This window comes from Cibotium barometz, chromosome 8 (assembly GCF_041138505.1).
Source record: "Cibotium barometz isolate CiBa-2024 chromosome 8, ASM4113850v1, whole genome shotgun sequence".
Taxonomy (NCBI): domain Eukaryota; kingdom Viridiplantae; phylum Streptophyta; class Polypodiopsida; order Cyatheales; family Cibotiaceae; genus Cibotium; species Cibotium barometz.
Window position 1 is genome coordinate 27912037 of NC_141053.1, and position 25829 is coordinate 27937865.

The following is a 25829-nucleotide window of genomic DNA, read 5'->3' on the forward strand; positions in this document are numbered from 1 at the left end:
TTTTGATTGGAGAGGATAGCGTTGGCTTCCTCAATGTTTATGCCCCAAACGCCGCTGCAAGTAGAGCCCTCTATTGGAGCATCGTTCGGCAGGCCCTTCCTCAGGAGGCTGACTTTTGGTGCATGGGTGACTTCAACATGATAGAGGCAGCAGAGGACAGACTTGGAGGAGGTACAGCCACAGTCTCAGGAGCAGAGTACGCTACCTGGGAGGAGGTGATACTGGTACTTAGAGGACAGGACCCTTGGCATCTTCCAGAGTTTGGGCGCAACCCTGGGAGCCTTAGCTTCTCGAGATCAGATAGGAGGAGCACCAGCCCCAACCTCTCTAGACTTGACGGGTTTTAAGTTGATGAGTGGGCTCGCAGCCATGGGGGCATGATTGGTATATTGGGAGGCACTTCCTTTTCAGATCACACCCCGGTTATTTTGTTCGTAGAGGACCCTTGGAGGCACGACATACATGTGAGCTCTGGGATTCCGGACAATCTCATTCAGGATTTCGAGGTCTGCCGACAAGATAGACTAGATTTGGGCGGGATTGGACTTTACAAGCCGTGTGGTTTTTGGGTAGGATCAGCACCCGCTCTGAGTTGGTGTCTAGTTGAGGTTTTCCGGTGGATCCCGAGGGGCACTCCAGCTCGTTACCTTGGCTGCCAGGTGGCCATTGATATCTCTCCCGATCTCGAGCAGCAGCTCGCCCCGTTTCTTCTGAGTATTCGGAAGAAGCTTTTATATTGGAGTTCTGTGAGGCTCTCCCTAGCAAGTCAAGTGGTGGTGGTGAACCAAGTACTTCTTGCCACCATGTGGTACATCACTTCATGTTGGGCCTTCTCTCGAGCATGTATTGGACAAGTACAACGATTGATTTGGAACAACTTATGGGCCGGTAGTGACGGGAGGCCAGCTAGGGCCAAGGTGGCATGGGGAGTGATCATTCAGCCACGTCCCAATGGGGGGCTAGGCCTCATTGACCCTGCTATTTAGAGCCGTGCCCTACTAGGCAAGTTGATTGTTAGAGGACGACTCCTTGGTGGTGAGCCCTGGAAGAAGGATTTCCTTTTGGCCCAGATTTTAGCCCGCACCCCGAGTCTTGGAGCCCTTGGCCGTAGAGTACCAGATGGATTTTCACAGAGATGCGGGCCCATGGTTTTAGTCCAGCTTTTGAGGACAAATTTGCAGCTAGCCTACTTCGAGCTTGGGATCATCTCAAGTTGGCCCTTAGACAGACAACTCTAACAGCCTTAGAGGAGCGGCTCTGGAAGCCTTTGGTCTGGAATGCTCTGATCCGTCAACCTAGTGGCCACATGTTGGGGGCGCGACCACATGTATCATGGGGCCCCTTGAGCAAAGGACCAACCAAGTCTCTTGGAGATTGGATTGCACTCAGGCCCCCTCTGCACGCAAGAGGAGCTGCTGGACTCAGAGTTTGCGACGACACAGCAACCTACCTCGCAGGAGATGTAGGGAATCTCCAGAGATTCGTGGGAGGCAATCGAGCTTTTTTGCCGTGCACCAGGAGTGCGGATCAACTGGCACAAGTCGTGTGGTTTTTGGGTAGGGTCAGCAGTCGCCCCGACTTGGAAACCAGTTGAGGCCCTCCAGTGGATCCCGAGGGCACTCCAGTTTCTACCTCGGTTGCTAGGTTGGCATTGATATCTCCCTTGAGCAGCAGCAGCTCGCTCCGCTTCTTCTGAGTATTCGGAAGAAGCTTTTATATTGGAGCTCGGCGAGGCTATCCTTAGTAGGCAAAGTGGTGGTGGCGAACTAGGTACTACTTGCCACCATGTGGTACATCACTTCGTGTTGGGCCTTTTCTTGGGCATGTATTGGCCAGGTATATCGTTTGATCCGGAACTTCTTGTGGGCCGACAGTGATGGGCGGGCCAACCAGGGCCAAGGTGGCATGGAGAGTGATCATTCAGCCACATAGCAGAGGGGGATTAGAGTTGCCTATAACAATGCAAAACATTCAGCAACAGGCTTTAGTCCATTCATGATGATGGTAGCTTTAAATTGTAAGCAACCTCACTAGTCTTTCTAAGTACTCTGAAAGGACCACAATACCTAGGAGATAGCTTCGGGCGTTTTCCCCCTCTAGGGTTTCAAAAGTTTCACGTACCTTTAAAAAGACTTTATCATGATTAGGAAACTCTACTTTTCTTTGGTGTAGGTTTAAACAACTTTTTCTCTTTTGAGCTTTCTTAATGCTATCTTGAGCTAACTTAACCATTTGGTTCGTATCTTCAAGAAAGTCTCTGGCTCAGTGTACCTTTTCCTTCTCTAACCCAATTGTTGCTGGAGCTAAAATCCATAAGAAGGATGTAAAATACATCTCGTGTTTATGTTAGTGGCTTAAGAAGAAAATTGGGGATGAGGATAATCTTGGTAGTAGATGATGAAGCCCTTGTTGAGTTTATAGAACCACTAGTCTTCCACATGAACCGGAAAAAATTGTTGATGTAAGAACAAGAAATGTGGTCGACATACCGACTTAGAATATTTAGTTAAGTGGAAGGATAGGTCAGAAAGCTAAACTAGGTAAGCAATTTAATGAAGAGATTCCCTAATATTGTTTTCATGGACGTAAATGTTTCTTAGGGGGAGGAAGTGTTACATATATTGTGTTGAACAGAATCCCCTAGTGGCGAGTACATAATTGGGAGTATAGAGGGCCTAGCCAATGCTTGGGGTGGTCAATGTGTATTAGAAGGGCCTAAGGGGATGATTAGGGGCATCAATCGAATGTAGGGTGAAAACCCTAGAGCAGTTTACACCTTAGATTTTTAATTGGCAACACGGCAAGCATTAGGCAAGAGGGTGTGTGGCCTAGCACATGAAAATAGCCGAATGAAAATAGCACGATTCAAGGAAATATCAATTGTGGGCTTCAAGAAAGAGTCATGCAGAAACGGCTGGTTGGTACAGGGTTTTAAGGCTGCATACCTGTTAGAGAAGATAGCGATTGCTACAGTTTCGAAATTGGAAGAAACATAGAGTTTTCATGTACTTGGGTTTTGTCAGCTATTCTTCGCACTAAGTTAATTGCATCTTAAGCATGCCTAATCAATGATCTTTCACTGTGTGTAACATTGGTATCAGAGCTTCGGCTTTGATGAGGGTGTGCTTGTAGGGATTTTTTTCCCCTAGTGGATGGTTTGTATGCTCCAAAGCAAAGTCATTGAACTGCCCACTATGTGTACTTTAGAGTAGACACCTGTCATTGAGGAGACTTCCCAGGCTTTACACCCTCAGAACACCCTAGTTTCTGTCATTGAGGAGATTTCCCAGGCTTTACACCCTGAGAACACCCCTAGTACCCTAATTTCTGTCATTCCCTAAATGGACCTTATGACACAACAGCTATTGGAGATGCTAAGGTTGTTCACGACAACAAACTAAAAGGCCCTGCAGAAGCACAAGAGGAAAGAAAACATCAAAGAGCCATGGAGTTAGAGTGACTACATTCAGAAGAGCGGAGGCGTGAATTCGAGGCTGACATGGAGGAGCTATGGTGCGAAGTCAAGGTTTCTTAACGTGCTGAGGAGAAATGCTGCATGGCTAAAGAAGAGCAAATGCAAATGATATAGGAATGCCATAAGGTTGAAGACAATTGAAGTCCTAGCCATGTTGCAACACTTCCAACAAGTTTCGTCAAGATTCGTACATTGTCAACCATCTTCTGAAAGAGATTCACAATTCAACAAGTATGATGGTAAGTTGGATTCAAATGCTCTTAATTAGTTTGTTGCTTATTTTTCAGCCATTCAAAGGTTCGAGAAGGACAAAGTTATGCTGACTGATGGGCGAAGCTTGTATGTGGTCACAGGATTGGTTGTGCAACGAAACGGATCCAATGACCCAGCTTGTTGCCCACATGGTCCAAGTTTGAGGAGGATCTCAAGAAGAGGTTATCGCCACCACAATACCTTGTTTCGAGGACAAGTTTTAGGATCTGTGCAAGGGCACCCAGCTCATACTTATATTTGCCAACAAAGTTACTCAATTGGCTCAACGCTTTTTTGGTCTCATAGACCCTTTTGGTCTTTTGTAGACACTAAATCTAACTTTTGTGTGTGAGTGTGTGTGGTTGTATCTATGACCCTTGCATAATACACGGGCCTTGTTTCCTTGGAAGATGGTTTTTACATGTTTTTTTGACTTCCCAGTTTACTTGTAGATTGCATGTATCACTTTTTGGTCTCGTAGACCCTTCGGGTCTTTTGTAGACGTTAATACAATCTTTTTTTCTTCCTTATGCACGTGCACACGCACACACAAACGGAGACCAGGCCTGATTTGAGGATAAGAATGATAGAGCATGCAAAGAGGGCTTTTTTTTTTGCTCAAAAAGCAGAAAAATGATACCGAAGGTGATTGCCACTAATTAGGGTAAAGATGCTTTCAATGGAAGATATAATCATAGAAGTTTCCAAGTTTCTTTTGGGAGTTCAAGGATTAACCTGTATTACAAATTGCAATATATTTTTTCTCTTGAAGATTTTAAGGAGTAATCTTTTTATGGTAACTTTGCAGTTGAAGGTTTTAAGGAGTGATCTTTTTATGATAACTTTGCAGTTGAAGGTTGCAAAAGAGAAGATGTCAATGTTGATTGGAAAAAGTGACAATGATGACAGATTAGTAACTGCCCTTCGACTTGAGATTGAAGCTCAAAGACAGGTAGTCAATATAGAACAAAGTACTGCATGTTTAGAAATAAATAGAGTGCCATTGGTGGGCTCTTGCTGTTGTGGACGTTTCAGTGCTTGCATGGCTATCCTGCCATGCTGCCTAGAATGGGGCATGAGTTTGAGACGGGAGGCTTCTCCTGCCCCTCTGAAGTTCAAGAGGATGTCCGAATCATAATGTGCATTAACTCCTGGACCCCATGCAGCCATGTATTTCTTTCTGCCTCTGAGAAGCCCTTCAAGACCTTCCATGCAGAGGTTTACCCTGTCTGCCATCTGAACCAAGGTCTTCCATCTTGTCTTCAATCTTGTGATCAAGGGCTTCTAATATGCCTATTCTGGTTTGATAGCCATCTCTTCTTTTTTTTTTCTTTTCTGGGAACAAGATCCTTCTATGAGTCAACAGAAAACAGCCTTAAGAGGCTAGATACAAACTCGCCTCCATGTACTTCTCCTCCAACTGGCCGCTCTATGAGGAGAAAGCTATCTCATACAAAAGGCGGGGGAGGGAATAACCACACAGGTGGTCTATAGTGCCAAGTGGGCTCACCACCACTATCTGTGAGAAAAGGACCAGGTTGCCATAGCCTCATGAAGGCTTCCCGATGCTTCTACATATGGTCAGAACCACTCTGAAGCTTCCCCCACTGGCCGCGGAGGGTATGAATGATGTCGAGCCAAATGTTCCTCCGATGGATTCCATAGGCAGGGTCTTGGTACCTTCGTTGGCTGAGTGTCCTCGACTGCGGGCATCTGGATCCTACGGCCAAGCCATGCAATGTATGCGAAAATGGGGAACCCGGAGTCTCCTCCTTGTGTGCAAGATTACGCCAAGTCCATTCCCCCAGGTCCCACTGGAGGCGTGTGATGAGTTGGCTCTCCCAACTCCATAAACGCCAGAGTCTCTCCCTGGCCACCTTGGCCAATGGTGGGTCAATGTTTCACTCATGTGCCTCGAATCCGATCACCCTCACCCTCTATAACGTGCATCCCCTAAAGTTGCTCTAATCTCACTAATCTGCCATGAGGTCCAATCGAGAAGGTGACCAAGGCAGAGCTCTCATGCGTGCCATGAACTTCAGAAGAATATCATGCCTCGTAAACACTTCGAGCCATCGTGGGGGAATAGGGTTAGAGATCAGGGTTAGCCACTCGAGAGGAATGGCAAAGTCGATGTCGAGGCTAAGTCTGTCTCTGTCTCTGTCTCTGTCTCTGACTCTGTCTCTGCCCCGGTAGTTAGGCCTCTCTCCTAAGCCATTGGGGGGAGCTGTCTGAATGCAAGCCAATCTCCACGGGACCTAGCAAGGCCCGTGCTCAAAGCTCCCAAGGATACATGTGGCCGAGCCCTAGCATGCATAGTCACATAGAAACGCGTTTCTGGGCAAAGAAACTCCGAAATCCCGAAACGCCAAAAACGCGTTTCAAAAATGGGGATTTTTTTTTCATTTCTAGAAAAACAAATTGTCTTTTTTTAAAATTTTGTCTAAGTGCTTATATATATATATATATATATATAATATTATTTTATTTATTTATTTTTAAATGTTGGGCTTTCACTCTCTCTCTCTCTCTCTCTCTCTCCGTCCCACATGATATTGTATCCCCTCACTATACTCCACTCACCTCCATAGCGTACCCCCCCCCCCCTCGCTATATTCCAGTTCCAGTTTCATTTTCTAGGTGCCGGTAGTATCATCTTTATTTTTCATTTTCTGGGTTTTTTTTTTAAATCCAGACATTGTATCAGATCCACCATGATGTAACTTTTGGTCTCATAGGTCATTATGGCCTTTTGAAGACGTTAATATAACATTTCATTTCATTTCATTTCTCCCTTTCCGCGCGCGACCTGCAGCCCAAACATCGTCTCATAGGCCACTTTGGCCTTTCGCAGACGTTAATATATCTTTCTTTCTTTCTCTTGCACGCGATTTGCAGTCACCTCTCCTCCTCCTCCTCCTCCTCCTCCTCCTTCTCTCTCCCCCAATTTCTTACAAATTTTTCAATATTCCCAATTCCCTAAATTCTCAATTGCCCAATTTCTCATAAATCCCCAATTTCTCACAATTGCCCAATTTCTCACAATTGCCCAATTTCTTACGAGTCACGATTCCACAACTCCCCAATTGCCCAATTGTGACCACAATTGCCTAAGCTTTTACCATATTTTAAGTGCCTAGCTAGCACTAGGTAGGCTTACAAATAATTCTACAAACTACAAGTTCTAAACCATTTCACTGTATTTATATATAAAAAAACTACAAAACCGCCGCGTTTCTTAGCCTAAAGACGAAACGTTTTGCCCCGAAACCTCAAAAACCCCGAAACGTTTCTGATGACTATGCTAGCATGTGACCACACTAGGTAAACAGATCAAGGGGCTCAAATCAAGGGCTGTCAGAGACGCTCCTCGGAGCCTAACGAAACATACTTTTGTGCCGGTCTGAGGTGATTCCAAGCTCGTAATAGATTGGCTGCAAATCTGTCCTCAAAAGCTGGGTTAAAGCCATGGGCCCGCCGGTCTGAGGTGATTCCAAGCTCGAAATAGATTGGCTGCAAATCTGTCCTCAAAAGCTGGGTTAAAGCCATGGGCCCGCATCTCCGTGAAGATCCATCTAGCGCTCTGCGGCCAAGGGCCTCCCCAGACTCGGTGTACGGGTGGCTATCTTGGCTAGGAGGAAATCCTTCCATGGCTCTCCGTCTAGAAGTCGTCCTCTAACAATTAGCTTGCCCAGAAGGGCATGGCACTGAATAGCAGGGTCGATGATGCATAGGCGCCCTCTGTGGCACGGTTGTATGATCACTCTCCATGCTACCTTGGCCCAGGCAGGCCTCCCGTAGCTGCCAGCCCACAGAAAGTTTTGCATCAACCGCTGAACGTGACCAATGCAGGCTCGTGAGATGGCCTAGCAAGAAGTAATATACCAAATGGTAGCAAGAAGAACTTGGTTTGCCACCACCTTTCGGCCGGCTAAGGAGAGCCTCACTAAACTCCAATATAGAAGCTTGTTTCGAATGCTGAGAAGAAGAGGGGCTAACTACTCCTTTGGGGAGATATCGATGCCCACTTGGCATTGAAGATAATGGACTAGAGTTCCCCTCCGGATCCACTAGAAAGCCTCAACTGGACACCAAGCCGTGGGGCAGGTGAAGAGCCAACCCAAAATCCACATGACTTGTGCCAGTTGATCAGCACTCCTGACGCGTGATAGAAGATTTTTATTGCCTCTGCAAATCTCTGAAGAATCTTGTCTCTTATTAAGTATGGTGCCGTGTCGAACTCTGAGTCTAGCAACTCCTTCTGTGCACGGATGGGGAGACGCAATCCCTGAAGCCCAAACTCTTGAGTTGAGAGAAAATTGCTTACGGACTCGTCAACAAATAGAAAGAGATATGGTGTTAAAGGGCAACCCTACCGGACTGAAAGAGAAAGAGGAAATCTGTCACCTCTGGCTCCTTGAATTAGAACCTGACTGTGAGTGGCCGAGTAAAGTCCGGACACACCACGGATCCACTTCTCTGGAAATCCCATCCAGCACATCATCCCCTCTAGGGAGCCCCAATCTACTCTATAGTAGGCTTTCTCAAAATCTAGAAGGAGCACAATGAGATCTTGCTGGCGCATCCTGGCCAAAGCTTTCGCCTCCTCCCAGAAAGTGAAGATGTTATCCAGAATGCTCCGATCCTGAACAAAACCTGTCCGAGTATCATGAATCAAGTGGGGGAGGAAGGGTTGAAGTCTCCGGATGATGGCCTTGCCCAAAATCTTGTAGGCGGTCCTGAGGAGAGTGATGGGTATCCATTGCTGAATCTCCAATTTGTTACCCCCCTCCTTGGGAATCAAGTGTATCAGACCCTTGAAAGCCTGTCCAATGTATGGCATGGCACCGATAGTCGTAATCTCATTGAAGGCTACTCTAAGGCCACCTTCCATCAGATCCCAATGACGAAGAAAAAAGGAGACTGGAAGCCCGTCCACTCCCGGTATTTGTCCCTAGGGAGTGCCGTCAAGGCCTCCGCCAGCTCCTCAGCTGTGAAGGTAGTCAATAGGAAAGACTAGAGAGCAGGGGAAACCACCTCTCTTGTGTGTCACCAGACCCGCTTTCGCGCCTCCAAGACCTGTTAGGATATGGGGACACCCGTGAGAAGGGATCTAAAAAAATCTGTGGCTATGGTTCACATGGGGGGGGGTCATAAACGATAGATCCGTCCTATTCTCGCAACTTGTCACTTGTGGATACCATCTCTCCGCATGTGGGGTTTGCAATCTCAAAGAAATCCCCAGTGAACCTATCTCCCGCCTGGGTCCAAGAGGAAGCCCTAGCAATGTATCTGTTCTCCACCCTCCGCTCCTCTATGGATCTGAGCTCTGTACGGGCAGTAGCCAACTGACCCTCAATCCACGGGCTATCTGGGAAGCTCTCCTGAAGTCGCTAAAGGGAAGCAAGGCCTTAGCGAATGCTCCTCTCTTGCTCACGGAATCCGGCCAATCTGCACTGTGCTGCCTCTTGCAGTAAATTGCTAAACTCACCTACTCTTAGATGAGGCTGTCAAGGATCCGAGTGCTCAAGTGTTTCTCCTGCATCCAGCAGTCCTCCAGAGAAAAAATAACCGGAGCGTGATTGAAGAAAGTAGTGCATGCCAAAATACCGGTCATGCTTCGACGACTGCAAGCCCACTCTTCACATTGAATCTATCAACTCTAGAAAGATATGGCATGCGGCACTATCTCCGGAGAGGCTATGCAGATACGAAGGGATGGAATCCGGACCGCCTAAGCAAGAACCGAAGCGGCAGTGGAGGGGGATTTCATCACTCTCTCGATAGCACCACCTACCACCAGGAGGAGAGTTAAGGTATTCCTTCCTAAGGCGTGAGAAGAAAATGTCAGAGGAAAGCTTGAAATGCTAGCCAGAGGGTTGGTGAATGCTGGATTGAAGTTGTGCTACCACCTCGTAAAGATGGCCTGGGCCATGCGCAGTGCGACGGGGCTCAATTGCATGACTCTGTCCGACGCGGCTAGTGCGTCAAACTCAACCTAGTAGTAGCCATGCCCCAGGTGCACCAAGGAGGCTAGCCTAAAATAGATCCCTGAGTTGTCCGCACACCTACCAACAATCTTGCAAACCAAGGTGGAGGCCTCCAATTATGTGACTGTTGAAATGAGGAGCTGGAGGTCCGCTTCTGAAAAGAAGAGGCAAGGGACGACAGCCTCGGTCGGGGATGACGGAGCAGTTGCCATGGAGGTTCAATACCAGAAGAGGCGGAAACTTGCCCAAAGGAAGAGCTGCCCAAGAACTCAAAACTTGGCTTGAGAAAACACTGAAGGGGGGGAGGCGAGGAGAGGAAACAAGGAAGCAATACGATGGTGGGAGACCTGAAGGGCATGGCCTTCCCCATCCTCCTCGTAAGTCTTGGCCACTCTAGCCTCAGTGGCCCAAGCGACAGTACCCCAAGTGATAATACAGGTCGATGCCCTGTCCATAGCAAAGATGCTGAGAATCCGCTGCCAAATCTGTTGAGCCTTCAGGCAAATCCCAACGGCAATGTCGCTGAGATTCCTGGGGGTGGCCGCACCTCGGGCAAGCTATTGGCCGCCCTCTGATTGCCAGCCAAGTACCCACTGCCAGACTCCTGTGTGCCATCAACCAGAGGAAGAGAGTGATCTTCCTCGGCCGAAAACTGTCCCAAAGCCTCTTCCAGAAATCTGAAAGGAAGTGCTATGATAGGCCCTGAGACTGCTAGTGTGCTGATGTTGCTAGTGTGCCATCTATCTCCAACATCTGAATCCTGTGGCCGAGCCTCCCTATATATGCAAAGAAACGGGCATCTAGAGTGTCCACCTGGTCTGTGGGATCATGCCACATCCACTCTCCAGGGTCCCACTGCAACTGCGTGAGATGTAGGCACTCCCGAATCCGCCAAAATCAAGATGCAGCCTCTAAAATCTTGCAAGGGGTGCTCTAATCTCTCTAATCTGCCATGTAATCCAATAGAAAAAGTGAGCAGACAACTGTCCTCATCTACTCCATACACCACCATGACAATATCGTGTCTAGTGAACACGCCTAGCCGCATCAGGGGGGTCGGGTTTGGAATAGGAGTCAGCCACTCCAGAGGAATAGGTGAGTCAATGTCGATGCTGAGCCTGTCTCTACCCCGGATCCTTGTCAGGTGTCTCTCCTGCTCCTCCTGAGGTAACTGCCTGTGTGCAAGCCAATCTCCAAGAGACTTGGCTGGTCCCATGCTCAAGGCGCCCCAGGATATGTGCAGTCGGGCCCCTAGCATGTGGCCACTGGGTAAATGGATCAAGGGGTTCCAGATCAAAGGCTGCTGAAGATGCTCCTCTGAGGCCACTGGAACAATGTGTCTGAGGGCTGGCCTGCAGGTCGAGGGCACAAAGGGACCACGAAGGGCTAAATAAAAACTCGCCTCATATAAGGGCGGGAAACAAGTGATCGTAAGGGGGAGAGATGCTTCTCCTCCGGCTGGCCGCTCTATAAGGAGAAGGCTAACTCATACAGGGGGAGAGAGGGGGGGGGGGTGTGAAACAACCGCACTGGTGGTCTCTAGTGCCAAATGGGGTCACCACCTCTATCTGTGAGGAAAGGGCCAGACCTCCAAAGTCTCAAGAAGGCTTCGTGCTACTTCTGCATGCAGTCAGAACCTCCCTGCAGCTTCCCCCACTGACCATGGAGGGTTTGAATGATGTCGAGCCATATGCTCCTGATGGTCTCAGCCGGCGGAGTGTGGGTACCCTCGATGGCCTTGCTACATCTAGCACGCCAGATGTGCCAGGCAATTATGCTACTGCAAATCTCCCAGTGCTGGCATGAGCCTGGTCGCCAAACACGTGCAGGTGGGGCTGTGACTAGAACCACTGCAATACGATGGTGGGAGACGTGAAGGGCATGGCCTCCCCCATCCTCCTCATAAGTCTTGTCCATTCTAGCCTCAGTGGCCCAAGCGACAGTACCCCAAGTGATAATACGGGTCGATGCCCTGTCCATAGCAAAGATGTGGAGAATCCGCTGCCAAATGTGTTGAGCCTTCGGGCAAATCCCAAAGGCAATGTCGCTGAGACTCCTGGGGGTGGCCGCACCTCGGGCAACACACCTCGGGCAAGCTGCTGGCCGCCCTCCGATTGCCAACCAAGTACCCACTGCCAGACTCCTAGACTCCTGTGTGCCATCAACCAGAGGAGAGAGTGATCTTCCTCGGCCGAAAGCTGTCCCAAAGCCTCTTCCAGAAATTTGAAACGAAGTGCTATGATAGGCGCTGACACTACCAGTGTGCTGATGTTGCTAGTGTGCCGTCTATCTCCATTATCTGAATCTTGTGGCCGAGCCTCGCTATATATGCAAAGAAAGGGGCATCTAGAGTGTCCACCTGGTCTGTGGGATCATGCCAAACCGCCAAAATCAAGGTGCAGCCTCTGAAATCCTCCAAGGGGTGCTCTGATCTCTCTAATCTGCCATGTAATCCAATAGAAAAACTGAACAGACAACTGTCCTCATCTGCTCCATAGACCGCCACGAGAATATCATGTCTGGTGAACACGCCTAGCCGCATCAGGGGGGTCAGGTTTGGAATAGGAGTCAGCCACTCCGGAGGAATAGCTGAGTCAATGTCGATGTTGAGCCTGTCTCTACCCCGGATCCCTGTCAGCGGATCCCTGTCAGGTGTCTCTCCTGCTCCTCCTGAGGTAACTGCTTGTGTGCAACCCAATCTCCAAGAGACCTGGCTGGTCCCATGCTCAAGGCGCCCCAGGATATGTGCGGTCGGGCCCCTATCATGTGGGGCTGTGACTGGAACTACAGCAATACTATGGTGGGAGACCTGAAGGGCATGGCCTCCCCCATCCTCCTCGTAAGTCTTGGCCACTCTAGCCTCAGTGGCCCAAGCGACAGTACCCCAAGTGATAATACGGGTCGATGCCCTGTCCATAGCAAAGATGCGGAGATTCCGCTGCCAAACCTGCTGAGCCTTCTGATGGCCGCCCTCCGATTGCCAGCCAAGTACCCACTGCCAGACTCCTGTGTGCCATCAACCAGAGGAAAAGAGTGATCTTCCTCGGCCGAAAGCTGTCCCAAAGCCTCTTCCAGAAATCTGAAAGGAAGTGCTATGATAGGCGCTGAGACTACCAGTGTGCTGATGTTGCTAGTGTGCCATCTATCTCCAACATCTGAATCTTGTGGCCGAGCCTCGCTATATATGCAAAGAAAGGGGCATCTAGAGTGTCCACCTGGTCTTTAGGATCATGCCACATCCACTCTGCAGGGTCCCACTGCAACTGCGTGAGATGTAGGCACTCCCGAATCCATAACCGCCAAAATCAAGGTGCAGCCTTTGAAATCCTCCAAGGGGTGCTCTGATCTCTCTAATCTGCCATGTAATCCAATAGAAAAAGTGAGCAGACAACTGTCCTCATCCGCTCCATAGACCGCCACGAGAATATCGTGTCTGGTGAACACGCCTAGCCGCAGCAGGGGGGTCGGGTCTGGAATAGGAGTCAGCCACTGCGGAGGAATAGCTAAGTCAATGTCGATGCTCAGCTTGTCTCTACCCCTGATCCCTGTCAGGTGTCTCTCCTGCTCCTCCTGAGGTAACTGCTTGTGTGCAACCCAATCTCCAAGAGACCTGGCTGGTCCCATGCTCAAGGCGCCCCAGGATATGTGCGGTCGGGCCCCTAGCATGTGGGGCTGTGACTGGAACTACAGCAATACTATGGTGGGAGACCTGAAGGGCATGGCCTCCCCCATCCTCCTCGTAAGTCTTGGCCACTCTAGCCTCAGTGGCCCAAGCGACAGTACCCCAAGTGATAATACGGGTCGATGCCCTGTCCATAGCAAAGATGCGGAGATTCCGCTGCCAAACCTGCTGAGCCTTCTGATGGCCGCCCTCCGATTGCCAGCCAAGTACCCACTGCCAGACTCCTGTGTGCCATCAACCAGAGGAAAAGAGTGATCTTCCTCGGCCGAAAGCTGTCCCAAAGCCTCTTCCAGAAATCTGAAAGGAAGTGCTATGATAGGCGTTGAGACTACCAGTGTGCTGATGTTGCTAGTGTGCCATCTATCTCCAACATCTGAATCTTGTGGCCGAGCCTCGCTATATATGCAAAGAAAGGGGCATCTAGAGTGTCCACCTGGTCTTTGGGATCATGCCACATCCACTCTGCAGGGTCCCACTGCAACTGCGTGAGATGTAGGCACTCCCGAATCCATAACAGCCAAAATCAAGGTGCAGCCTTTGAAATCCTCCAAGGGGTGCTCTGATCTCTCTAATCTGCCATGTAATCCAATAGAAAAAGTGAGCAGACAACTGTCCTCATCCGCTCCATAGACCGCCACGAGAATATCGTGTCTGGTGAACACGCCTAGCCGCAACGGGGGGGTCGGGTCTGGAATAGGAGTCAGCCACTCCGGAGGAATAGCTAAGTCAATGTCGATGCTCAGCCTATCTCTACCCCGGATCCCTGTCAGGTGTCTCTCCTGCTCCTCCTGAGGTAAGTGCCTGTGTGCAACCCAATCTCCAAGAGACTTGGCTGGTCCCATGCTCAAGGCGCCCCAGGATATGTGCGGTCGGGCCCCTAGCATGTGGCCACTGGGTAAACGAATCAAGGGGTTCCAGATCAAAGGCTGCTGAAGATGCTCCACTGAGGCCACTGGAACAATGTGTCTGAGGGCTGGCCTGCAAGTCGCAGGGGGGGGGGGGTGGGGGGGGCTCGCTCTTAGATCTCACTCACGACGTTTGATAGCCATCTTTTTTTTCCCCGGGAAAAAGATCCTTCAATTAGTTAATGAGAAAAACAGCCACAAAGGGCTAAGTACAACCACGAAGGGCTAAGTACAACCACGAAGGGCTAAATACAAACTCGCCTCATATAAGGGCGGGAAACAGGTGATCGTAAGGGGGAGAGATGCTTCTCCTCCGGCTGGCCGCTCTATGAGGAGAAGGCTAACTCATACAAGGGGAGGGGGGGGGGGGGGGGGGGGGGAAACAACCACACTGGTGGTCTCTAGTGCCAAATGGGGTCACCACCTCTATCTGTGAGGAAAGGGCCAAACCTCCAAAGTCTCAAGAAGGCTTCGTGCTACTTCTGCATGCAGTCAGAGCCTCCCTGCAGCTTCCCCCACTGACCACGGAGGGTTTGAATGATGTCGAGCCATATGCTCTTGATGGTCTCAGCCGGCGGAGTGTGGGTACCCTCGATGGCCTCGCTATATCTAGCGCGCCAAATGTGCCAGGCTGCTATGCTACTGCAAATCTCCTAGTGCTGGCATGAGCCTGGTCGCCAAACACCTGCAGGTGGGGCTGTGTGACTGGAATTATTGCAATACTATGGTGGGAGACCTGAAGGGCATGGCCTCCCCCATCCTCCTCGTAAGTCTTGGCCACTCTAGCCTCAGTGGCCCAAGCGACAGTACCCCAAGTGATAATACCGGTCGATGCCCTGTCCATAGCAAAGATGCGGAGAATCCGCTGCCAAATCTACTGAGCCTTCGGGCAAATCCCAAAGGCAATGTCGCTGAGACTCCTCGGGGTGGCCGCACCTCGGACAAGCTGCTGGCCGCCCTCCGATTGCCAGCCAAGTACCCACTGCCAGACTCCTGTGTGCCATCAACCAGTGGAAGAGAGTGATCTTCCTCGGCCGAAAGCTGTCCCAAAGCTTCTTCCAGAAATCTGAAAGGAAGTGCTATGATAGGCGCTGAGACTACCAGTGTGCTGATGTTGCTAGTGTGCCGTCTATCTCCAACATCTGAATCCTGTGGCCGAGCCTCGCTATATATGCAAAGAAAGGGGCATCTAGAGTGTCCACCTGGTCTGTGGGATCATGCCACATCCACTCTGCAGGGTCCCACTACAACTGCGTGAGATGTCGACACTCCCAAATCCATAACCGCCAAATTCAAGGTGCAGCCTTAGAAATCCTCCAAGGGGTGCTCTGATCTCTCTAATCTGCCATGTAATCCAACAGAAAAAGTGAGCAGACAACTATCCTCATCTGCTCCATAGACCGCCACGAGAATATCGTGTCTGGTGAACATGCCTAGCCACATGAGGGGGGTCGGGTTAGGAATAGGAGTCAGCCACTCCGGAGGAATAGCTGAGTCGATGTCGATGCTTATCCTGTCTCTACCCCAGATCCCTGTCAGGTGTCTCTCTTGCTCCTCCTGAGGTAACTGCCTGTGTGCAACCCAATCTCCAAGAGACCTTGTTGGTGCCATGCTCACGGCGCCCCAGGATATGTGCGGTCGGGCACCTAGCATGTGGCCACTGGGTAAACGGATCAAGGGGTTCCAGATCAAAGGCTGCTGAAGATGCTCCTCTGAGGCCATTGGAACAATGTGTCTGAGGGCTGGCCTGCAAGTCGGCGGGGGCGGGGGGGGGAGGAGCGGCGCTCTTAGATCTCACTCACGACGTTTGATAGCCATCTTTTTTTTTTCCCGGGAAAAAGATCCTTCAATTAGTTAATGAGAAAAGCAGTCACAAAGGGCTAAGTACAACCACAAACGGCTAAATACAAACTCGCGTCATATAAGGCCGGGAAACAAGTGATCGTAAGGGGGAGAGATGCTTCTCCTCCGGCTAGGTGCTCTATGAGGAGAAGGCTAACTCATACAGGGGGAGAGAGGGGGGGGGGCGAAACAACCGCACTGGTGGTCTCTAGTGCCAAATGGGGTCACCACCTCTATCTGTGAGGAAAGGGCCAGACCTCCAAAGTCTCAAGAAGGCTTCGTGCTACTTCTGCATGCAGTTAGAACCTCCCTACAGCTTCCCCCACTGACCACGGAGGGTTTGAATGATCTCGAGCCATATGCTCTTGATGGTCTCAGCCGGCGGAGTGTGGGTACCCTCGATGGCCTCGCTACATCTAGCACGCCAGATGAGCCAGGCTGCTATGCTACTGCAAATCTCCGAGTGCTGGCATGAGCCTGGTCGCCAAACACCTGTAGGTGGGGCTGTGACTGAAACTACTGCAATACGACGGTGGGAGACCTGAAGGGCATGGCCTCCCCCATCCTCCTCGTAAGTCTTGGCCACTCTAGCCTCAGCGACCCAAGCGACAGTACCCCAAGTGATAATACGGGTCGATGCCCTATCCATAGCAACGATGCGGAGAATCCGCTGCCTAATCTGTTGAGCCTTCGGGCAAATCCCAAAGGCAACGTCGTTGAGACTCCTCGGGGTGGCCGCACCTCGGGCAAGCTGCTGGCCGCCCTCCAATTGCCAGCCAAGTACCCACTGCGAGACTCCTGTGTGCCATCAACCAGAGGAAGAGATTGATCTTCCTCAGACGAAAGCTGTCCCAAAGCCTCTTCCAGAAATCTGAAAGGAAGTGCTATGATAGACGCTGAGACTACCAGTGTGCTGATGTTGCTAGTATGCCGTCTATCTTCAACATCTGAATCTTGTGGCCGAGCCTGGCTATATATGCAAAGAAAGGGGCATCTAGAGTGTCCACCTGGTCTGTGGGATCATGCCACATCCACTCTGCAGGGTCCCACTACAACTGCGTGAGATGTCGACACTCCCAAATCCATAACCGCCAAAATCAAGGTGCAGCCTCTCAAATCCTCCAAGGGGTGCTCTGATCTCTTTAATCTGCCATGTAATCCAACAGAAAAAGTGAGCAGACAACTGTCCTCATCTGCTCCATAGACCGCCACGAGAATATCGTGTCTGGTGAACATGCCTAGCCGCATGAGGGGGGTCGGGTTAGGAATAGGAGTCAGCCACTCCGGAGGAATAGCTGAGTCAATGTCGATGCTTAGCCCATCTCTACCCCGGATCCCTGTCAGGTGTCTCTCTTGCTCCTCCTGAGGTAACTGCCTGTGTGCAACCCAATCTCCAAGAGACCTGGTTAGTCCCATGCTCAAGGCGCCCTAGGATATGTGCGGTCGGGCCCCTAGCATGTGGCCACTAGGTAAACGGATCAAGGGGTTCCAGATCAAAGGCTGCTAAAGATGCTCCTCTGAGGCCCCACTAGAACAATGTGTCTGAGGGCTGGCCTGCAAGTCGGGGGGGGAGGGGGGGGGAGGAGCGGCACTCTTAGATCTCACTCACGACGTTTGATAGCCATCTTTTTTTTTTCCCGGGAAAAAGATCCTTCAATTAGTTAATGAGAAAAACAGCCACAAAGGGCTAAGTACAACCACGAAGGGCTAAATACAAACTAGGTGGTGAGCCCACTTGGCACTATAGACCACCTGTGTGGTTATTCCCTCACCCACCCCTTGTATGACATAGCCTTCTCCTCATAGAGCGGCCAGCTGGAGGAGAAGTGCGTCCTTCCCCCTTATTTGTTCTTTGATCCTCTCTCCATACATGGAGGTGAGTTTGTATTAGCCTTTGAGGCTTTTCTTTGTTTACTAATAGAAGGATCTTGTTTCCATTTCCTAGAAAAAAAAAATTAGACTAGGACCAGATGCAGGCCAGGTGATTCTTGATCCTACCCTCCATAAAGCTCTCTCTCTCTCTCTCTCTCTCTCTCTCTCTCTCTCTCTCTCTCTCTCTCTCTCTCTCTCTCTCTCTCTCTCTCCCACGCTGTTCCTGCCCGCCTCCCCTTACTCGCCTGTTCGCATCTCTCACCCATCGCTATTCCTCTCCGCCTCCCCTTCTTGTTCGTTTCGTTCTGTACCTTCGCCTCCCGCCTGAATCTTACTCTTTTCGTTTCGTTCTGCCCGCCTGTTCGCATCTCTCTCCCATCGCTGTTCCTGCCCGCCTCCCCTTACTCGCCTGTTCGCATCTCTCACCCATCGCTGTTCCTCTCCGCCTCCCCTTCTTGAATGTTTCGTTCTGCACCTTCGCCTCCCTTACCCCACCTACCCTTCCTCAGGCCCCCAAGGCAGCAACATAACTCTCGGCTTGAACCCCTCTCACTCCCTGCTGCTGCTATCGTTTCGCGCTTGTGTCATGGATTAATTTCGAATCCATTGGCTGTGAGAAGTTTTGCAAAAAGTCATGGCCAAGACCGGGTTTAAAGAGGAGCTCGTGAAAGTGGAGGACAAGCTCGGCACAACTATCAAAGAAAACAAGAAGATGGTCGACTCTTCCATTACCGCAATCATAAACTGCCTCTCCAAACTCGAGAAGGGATTTGACAAAATCCAAGAGCTCGAGTTGAGAACATCCAAGCAAGAGGCTGAGATTTCAGCCTTAAAGGAGGAACTAGTGGAGGCCAAACTGCATGCTAAAAGTCAAGCGGCTGATATCTCAGCCCTCAAAAAGGAGTTGGAAGCCACTTCAAAAAGCAAGCTTGAGGATGGAGAATTTCAGCCCTCCTTTATTGAAGAGCTGAATACCATCAAGGAACAAATGAGGATCATTCGAGAGGAGGAGGAGCAACATAAACAGAAGACATCTTCATGGGTGGAGGTGATCACAAAGACACAAAAGAAGATGGACGAGGCCGAGAAATGGATCGAGGTCGCCAAGAAAGGGAAAGGTAAAGAATCGCCACCCATCCCCACTCCCACCATCATCAACATGACCCTTGAAGAGGAGCAAAGGAGGAAGACCCGGGCCTTACATGTACGAGTGTCCGGTCTAAAAGACCGTGATGATGCGGAAGGGGAAACCAAGGAGCTCTTCTCTATGATGGGCATTGAAGCCACGCACACAAAGGCATGGAGAGTGGGAAAGAAGAGAGAAGGTAGTGGCGAATCTTCTTGTAAGGAGAGAGCACTTATCATTCGTTTCCCCTCCATGGAAGCGAAGAAGGACTTCTTGAAGAGACGTCCTACACTCAAGCAAACGGGAATATTTTTTGGAGATGACCTCACACTCTCGCAACTTGCCCACATGAAAGAAGTTATGCCCGAGATAAGGGCAGCCCGAGAGAAAGGGAAAGTGGCCTTCTATAGAGATGGTAGAGTGGTGATTATGGAGAGGCGCTCTTCATGACGGTGCGAGACCTATGGGACTACACTCAAAGTTGCTACTTGGAATTGTAATGGATCTCTACGCCTTGATGTAGGGGCTTTTGAGGATAGTTTCACTGGGAGGGACATCATCTTCTACTGTGAGACGCATCAGGCTCCTGGACAGTCCTCCATGCCACATGTTAGTGGATACTGATGGGAGACAGCTTGTAGACAGGAGACTCGTTCAGAGCATAGAGGACGGGGCTCAGGAGGAGTGGCAGTATTGTTTAGAGAGGAGCTACAGCCACTGATACATATAGTCCGCAGAGATGAGCAGGCTAGGTACATGTGGGTTAGACTGAGGGCAGAGACCGGCAGATATCTCTACATTGCTATATGCTATTTTGCTCCTAGTACATCAGTGTATGCATCACCTAGCGGGCAGTCTCCCTTTTCTATTTTGGATGATGACACATTTGGGAGTTCTCCAGGGATGGTGACATCATTCTCTTGGGGGACTTCAATGCTAGGACCGCCCATAACCAGACAGTATTTTATGATACCTCAGAGGAGATGTTGAGGGAGCTTGATGTTAGGGATATGGGCCTATCTAGACTCTCACAGGATGAGGAACATACAGTGTATGGGCGGTATTTGATAGACATGGGGACTGCACATGGATTGGCCATCCTGAATGGCCTACAGAGATTCCCGACATCGGGCGGTTTCACTAGCTTTCCACATCGGCATGGTGCTAGTACAGTGGACTATGTTATGGCTCAGCCCAGTCTCATTCCCTCTTTTCAGGATTTTATGGTAGGCACTAGGCCAGTTGGAATAGCAGTGGATCATGCTATCTTGTCCTTCACTCTCACATTTCAGTTCAACACCGCTACATTGGGACAGGTCTCCACACACACTCGTTATACCTTTACGAGGGAGACGGACACCGTATACACGGATGAGATATACAGACGCCTATGTGCCGAGGAGCCGGGACGGCCATTACATGAGCTCACTCAGATATACGCTTCATGCTGCAGCATCAGAGGCATATCCCCATAGTCAGCCTACACGGAGACGATCTGGGAACATGCCCCAGAACAGTTGGTATGATGAGGAGTGCAGAGAGATGAGGATCAGATTACAGAGAGAGGTGCTCATGGGTGTTACCACTCACAGACAGTCACGGATTACCTTCCGGCACCTAGTGCGACGGCAGAAGAGGGCTTATCTTGCTCAGTTAGAGAGGGATTTGTACCAGTTATTTATGAGTCAGGACTCAGGCGAGGCATGGAGACTATTCCATGAGCATTCACCATCACCAGCCATTACCTCCACAGAGATTTGGGGTGAGTATGCAGCATCCCTGTACACAGCACCAGGACAGCCGCCCCTGCCAGACCCATCGGAGCCATGCCCAGAGACATGTGCTTTCTTTACTGCTGAGATGGTAAGGAAAGCTATTGACAGGATGAGGACTGGGAGAGCATATGATCATGATGGTTTGGTAGCAGAGCACTTTATTCATGCCAGAGATATGCTTGCAGAGCTTATTGCTATGATGTTTAACCGAGCCATGTGTGAGGGTTTTCCTGAGACTTGGAATATGTCCACGATTGTGCCTATCTTTAAGTCAGGGGATCCCATGCTTCCTTGGAATTATCGTACCATCATGATTGGTCACACATTGGCTAGATTATATGCATCTGTTCTTGAGCAGGAGTTGAGTAGATAGGCAGAGAGGGAGGGCATACGTGCATCAGGGCAGGCAGGGTTCAGGAGAGGTTTCTCCACTCTTGACCATATCTTGACACTCAGAGCTATTATTGAGGAGGGCAGATTATATGGCAGGAGGATTTATTGTTGCTTTGTGGATTTCCGCAAAGCTTTTGACACAGTACCGAGAGCCAGACTGATGCGCAGACTACAGGAGATGGGAGTGCCCACAGAGCTGATTTGGGGAATCATGGCTTTATACAGGACAGTTGTGGGGCAGGTACGTACTACCCAGGGTATATCTCAGATGGTTCACTCCACTATTGGGGTGAAACAGGGCTGCCCCCTTTCCCCCACCTTATTTGGGATGTATGTGGATGAGGTTTCGGACTATGTAGAGCGGGAGGGTGACAGAGGAGCACAGCTAGCAGGGACATGGATTCCGCTGTTATTGTATGCTGATGATATTGTGCTGATCTCAGATTCTCCAGAGGGGATGCAGCGTCATTTGGATGCATTGCACATGTTTGCAGAGGACAGTGGATTGTCTGTTAACCTTGGTAAAACCAAGGTGATGGTGTTTAACACCACAGCACAGTGGGTTAGGAGGTCAATGCCCACCTTTACATATGGTCAGGAGACAGTGGAGTACACAGATGCATATACTTACCTTGGTGTGGTTTTTAGTGGCCCACTATTTTCCTTGAGGAGAGCAGCGGAGACGAGATTGACCAGAGCTTATGCAGCATTGGGGAGACTAGAGAGGATGTGTTCGCAGGTTCAGTTTCAGGAACCTCGAACAAAGCTCTGGCTCTTTGACACTTTGGTCACTTCAGCCATGCTGTATGGAGTGGAGATATGGGGACCCTCAGTGGATCACCACAGCCGAGCTGGTAGCACTGATGGATGGAGACGTATGGAGAGGCCCTTGGTTTCTATGATTTCCCGGATGATTAGGGCCAAGTCCTCCGTACCACATGATATTATCCGTGCAGAGATGGCTGCCCCCCCATTGGTAGTAGAGGCACTCACTCGATCAGTCTCCTTTATACATAGCACTTGGGCTCTCCCTAGAGACAAATATGCTCGCTTAGCCCTGAGTCTTCACGACAGTTGGCATCACAGGGAGACGGATCATGTTATTTGATGTAGAACTGAAACCTCATTAGGGTTTCGGTTCTACATCAAATAACCCTTAAGCATGGTCTTCAAAGACCTTACATTGGTATCTGAGCTTGGATCTGAGGAGTGCTAGAACCCGAGGCATGGAGGATGTACACGATAGTACAATCATGCAAGCTAGTTTCCCCACATCGATGTGTGGGAGAGACGAGGAAAAGCAAGAGCCTTGAGCATGGATGTGCATAGGATAGTAGAGAAGGTTAAAAAAAGCACCATCATGAAAGGCTGATGATTGCCTCCTTGGTGAGCACAAACCATGACACGGTTGACACGGTTGGTAGTTGTTTTCCCCTTGCTTTCGCTCTATGTTGTTGGAAGATAGGGACGGGCAGAAAAGCAACATGTATGTGACTGCGTCACACAAGGAGAGGGGGGGACAGTAGCCTGAAGCACATCAACAAGGGGGTGGCGTAGCAGCCATGAGGCCGGGGCAGCTAGGGCTATGGCGCAAAGCCAGCCCATAAGAGGCTGACTATGCAATGGAACCATTGCTTCCAGACCATATACTATTGAAAACAACTGCCAAGTTTGGTTTTTTTTACCAAGAATACTAAAGCCTAATGATCCACACGGAATGTGAAGTGGTTGCCGAGGAGGTAGTGCTTGAAATTATTGAGTGAATAGATCATGCCAAGAGCTTCTCTTTCTATCGTGGAATAATTACGCTCTCCTTTGAACAACATTCTACTGGCATAATAATATGGGCGGAACCAACCTTCATTTGAATCTTGCATGAGTACGCTCTCAATTGCCACCTTGAATGCATCAACAAACACTTGTAAAACGGTCAGACCAATCCGGTGGTTGGATAATCGGAGCCAGAGCTGACATGACCTCAAATAACAGAGAGCCTTCTGTCACCTTTTTGACCAATCATACTGGGCATCCTTCTTTGTGAGCAAATAGATGGGTTAAATGACATCGTCCATGAATCTCATGAACCGGCTGTGCCACCGGATCTGGCCTAGAAACTGACCTAGTTTCTTAAGACTACAAGGTGTCTTCAATGCTTTGATCGCATTGATCTTCTTGGGATCTATTGCTATTTTTGCGACTGACACCACGTGTCCCAAGAGAATTCTGCTAGCCATTGCAAAAGCACACTTTGCCGGATTCAGGCTCACAGTCAAGCGGAATGACACTTTTCTAGACATAGTGACAGACAGACTAACTGCTTCACCACGTTGTTGAACACACTGAAATCATCCAAAAACACCCACATGAATGTAATCAGGTATTCATAAAAGATTTCTTGCACCATTCGCTGAAGAGTGGCCGGAGCATTCGTGAGGCCAAACGTCATCACATTAGATCCAAAAGGCTCCCCATTCAGTCACAAATGCTGTCTTCTCCCTGTCTTTCAGACCCATTAAAACTTGATTGTACCCACTAAGTACATCCAAAAAGGAATACATTTCATGGCTGGCTACATCATCCAACAGTCCCATTCTTTTTTGGTACTATTACTATAGGTGATAACAAGGTCACCTTGTCTATTGGGTAGATGAATCCCACCTTCAATAACTTATCAATTTCTTCCTTGCTTGTTTGGCATAATTCAGGTTCATCCGGTAGCATTGGTGTCTTACAAGTTACCAGAACTGCATCTTCTTTCAGATTTATTCGATGTTGATTAAACTAAGGATCCGCCCCCTTCATGTCCTTCTAGCTCATCCTCTATGGGTGTGCCGCATTTCTCTCTCATACACTTCTTTAGCTGCCACCACAGCTTTTATATCATCAGGCACACCTATTGGATCGAGTAAATAAGAGTAGAGCGCTGGTGATGTATGGGAGCCATCTGTTGGGGTGTATAGAGATACTACCTGTCAACATCTGCCTCAAGTAATGAGACTACATCGAGATTCTGTTTCAAGATCTCTTCCTCCTCATCTACATCTACCCCATCTAGCCAATTCAATCCTTCAGCACAAATTGGGCAGACTGACTGCCGCATCACGTCTCCGGATGCTACTATGACCCAGGCTTTCTTCTTCCTATTTCTGATGGTGATTTTATCTGTAGCCCAATTATGCTTGTGCCGCAACTATGGTCTGCCTAGTAGCATCGGGTATGATCCGGAAATTTCCTCCATCTTCAGAACGATGAAAACCACCGAGAAAGCACAGCCTGCAATTTCAATATTCGCACCATGGATCATGCCAAGAGTTTTAACTCTACACTGGTCTGCCATCCGGACAGAGAATGGGGCTAGTTCCATGCCTAGTTTTTTGCAGGTGGCTTCCGACAAGTGTTGACTCCCGATCCTCCATCCAAGGCGACTCCTTTGATGGCTTTTCTCTGCAGCTGCACTTCGACCTCAGGAAACGTGGAATCAAACTCTGCAACTGGGTTAACTTTAAAAACTGAGCTATCTTGCAGATCTTCCTTGTTTACCTCTACTCCGGGATTTGCTTCAGCAATCTTTTCTGTATCCACTAACTTCCGGGTCAGCTGCATGCGGTAATTGGGGACAAGGCATAGCAACTAGTCCAGTGTCATATTCAGCTTCATGTCTTTGACATCTTCATACAAATCATACTGGGGTTTCTTCTTTTTATCACATCCTTTAATTGCTTGGCTGGTTGCTCTGCTTCAAGCACCACTGGTTTCTGAGGTACTTCCTTTACTGGAATAACTGAGGCATATTCTGCTATGAATGGCAAATTTGTATGAGACACTTCCTTTAGTGGAATCCCTAGTGCCACCCGTTCTGGGACTTCTTGCCTGCTGGCCTGATTCACCAGATCAGGTGTGGTCTTCTTCCTCGGCGGCGGTTCCATTTCAATTTGTTCTCTCTCTCTCTTCATCCGAAAGGAACGGAGCGATCTGTCTATCTTGGACTTCAGCAACCCTCCGGTCGTCACCCTGGGTTTTCTGAACCATCTTGGTGACTTGCTCCCAGAGCTTGTCCTTTGGCTTTGAGAACTCCCCCAACGCAAACAATCTGGACACCTTGATCGGGTAACTGCGAGCACCCGAAGATGCTCTTCCTCATGTGCCAGAATCGATCAATGACAACCAAGTTGACAACAGGAGTCTGGGACATTCCGCCTCCCGCAGTCTGATTGGGGTTGCATTCTGTACTTCCTGGTTCCACACAGTCCATCTTCTGGTGATAACACTCAAATACACCTGGGCATCCCTGTCGAAATCCTCCAGGTCACCCTTGTCCTTGCGGTCAACAGAACTGGTTGCCCTGGTTACCGGCATGTACTTGATTCATTGATACTGCCGGTTGTGATGCTGCCTCCGGCTGCTTCTGTTGTGATTGTTGAAGTACCGGACATTTGTAGAATGACTTGTCATGCGGAAAATAGCACAGCACTTGCTGAGCTTGCAGTCTTGCTTCGTGTGACCCTGATTCGAACACT

The 25829-nt window shown here is 49.5% G+C and overlaps 1 protein-coding gene across 8 annotated transcripts in view; it reads left to right on the top strand.

Moving 5' to 3' along the window:
- The window catches only part of LOC147636109 (uncharacterized), a 132236-nt gene that overhangs the window by 73286 nt on the left and 33121 nt on the right, over positions 1-25829 (top strand). For all 8 annotated transcript variants that reach the window (XR_015266490.1, XM_086801538.1, XM_086801542.1 and 5 more), the window contains one exon: positions 4578-4679. Coding sequence is in view for 7 of the 8 variants with exons in the window: in XM_086801538.1 (XP_086657664.1) it covers positions 4578-4679 (102 nt within the window). In the remaining variant the exon portion in view is untranslated. The remainder of the gene's footprint in view (positions 1-4577; positions 4680-25829) is intronic.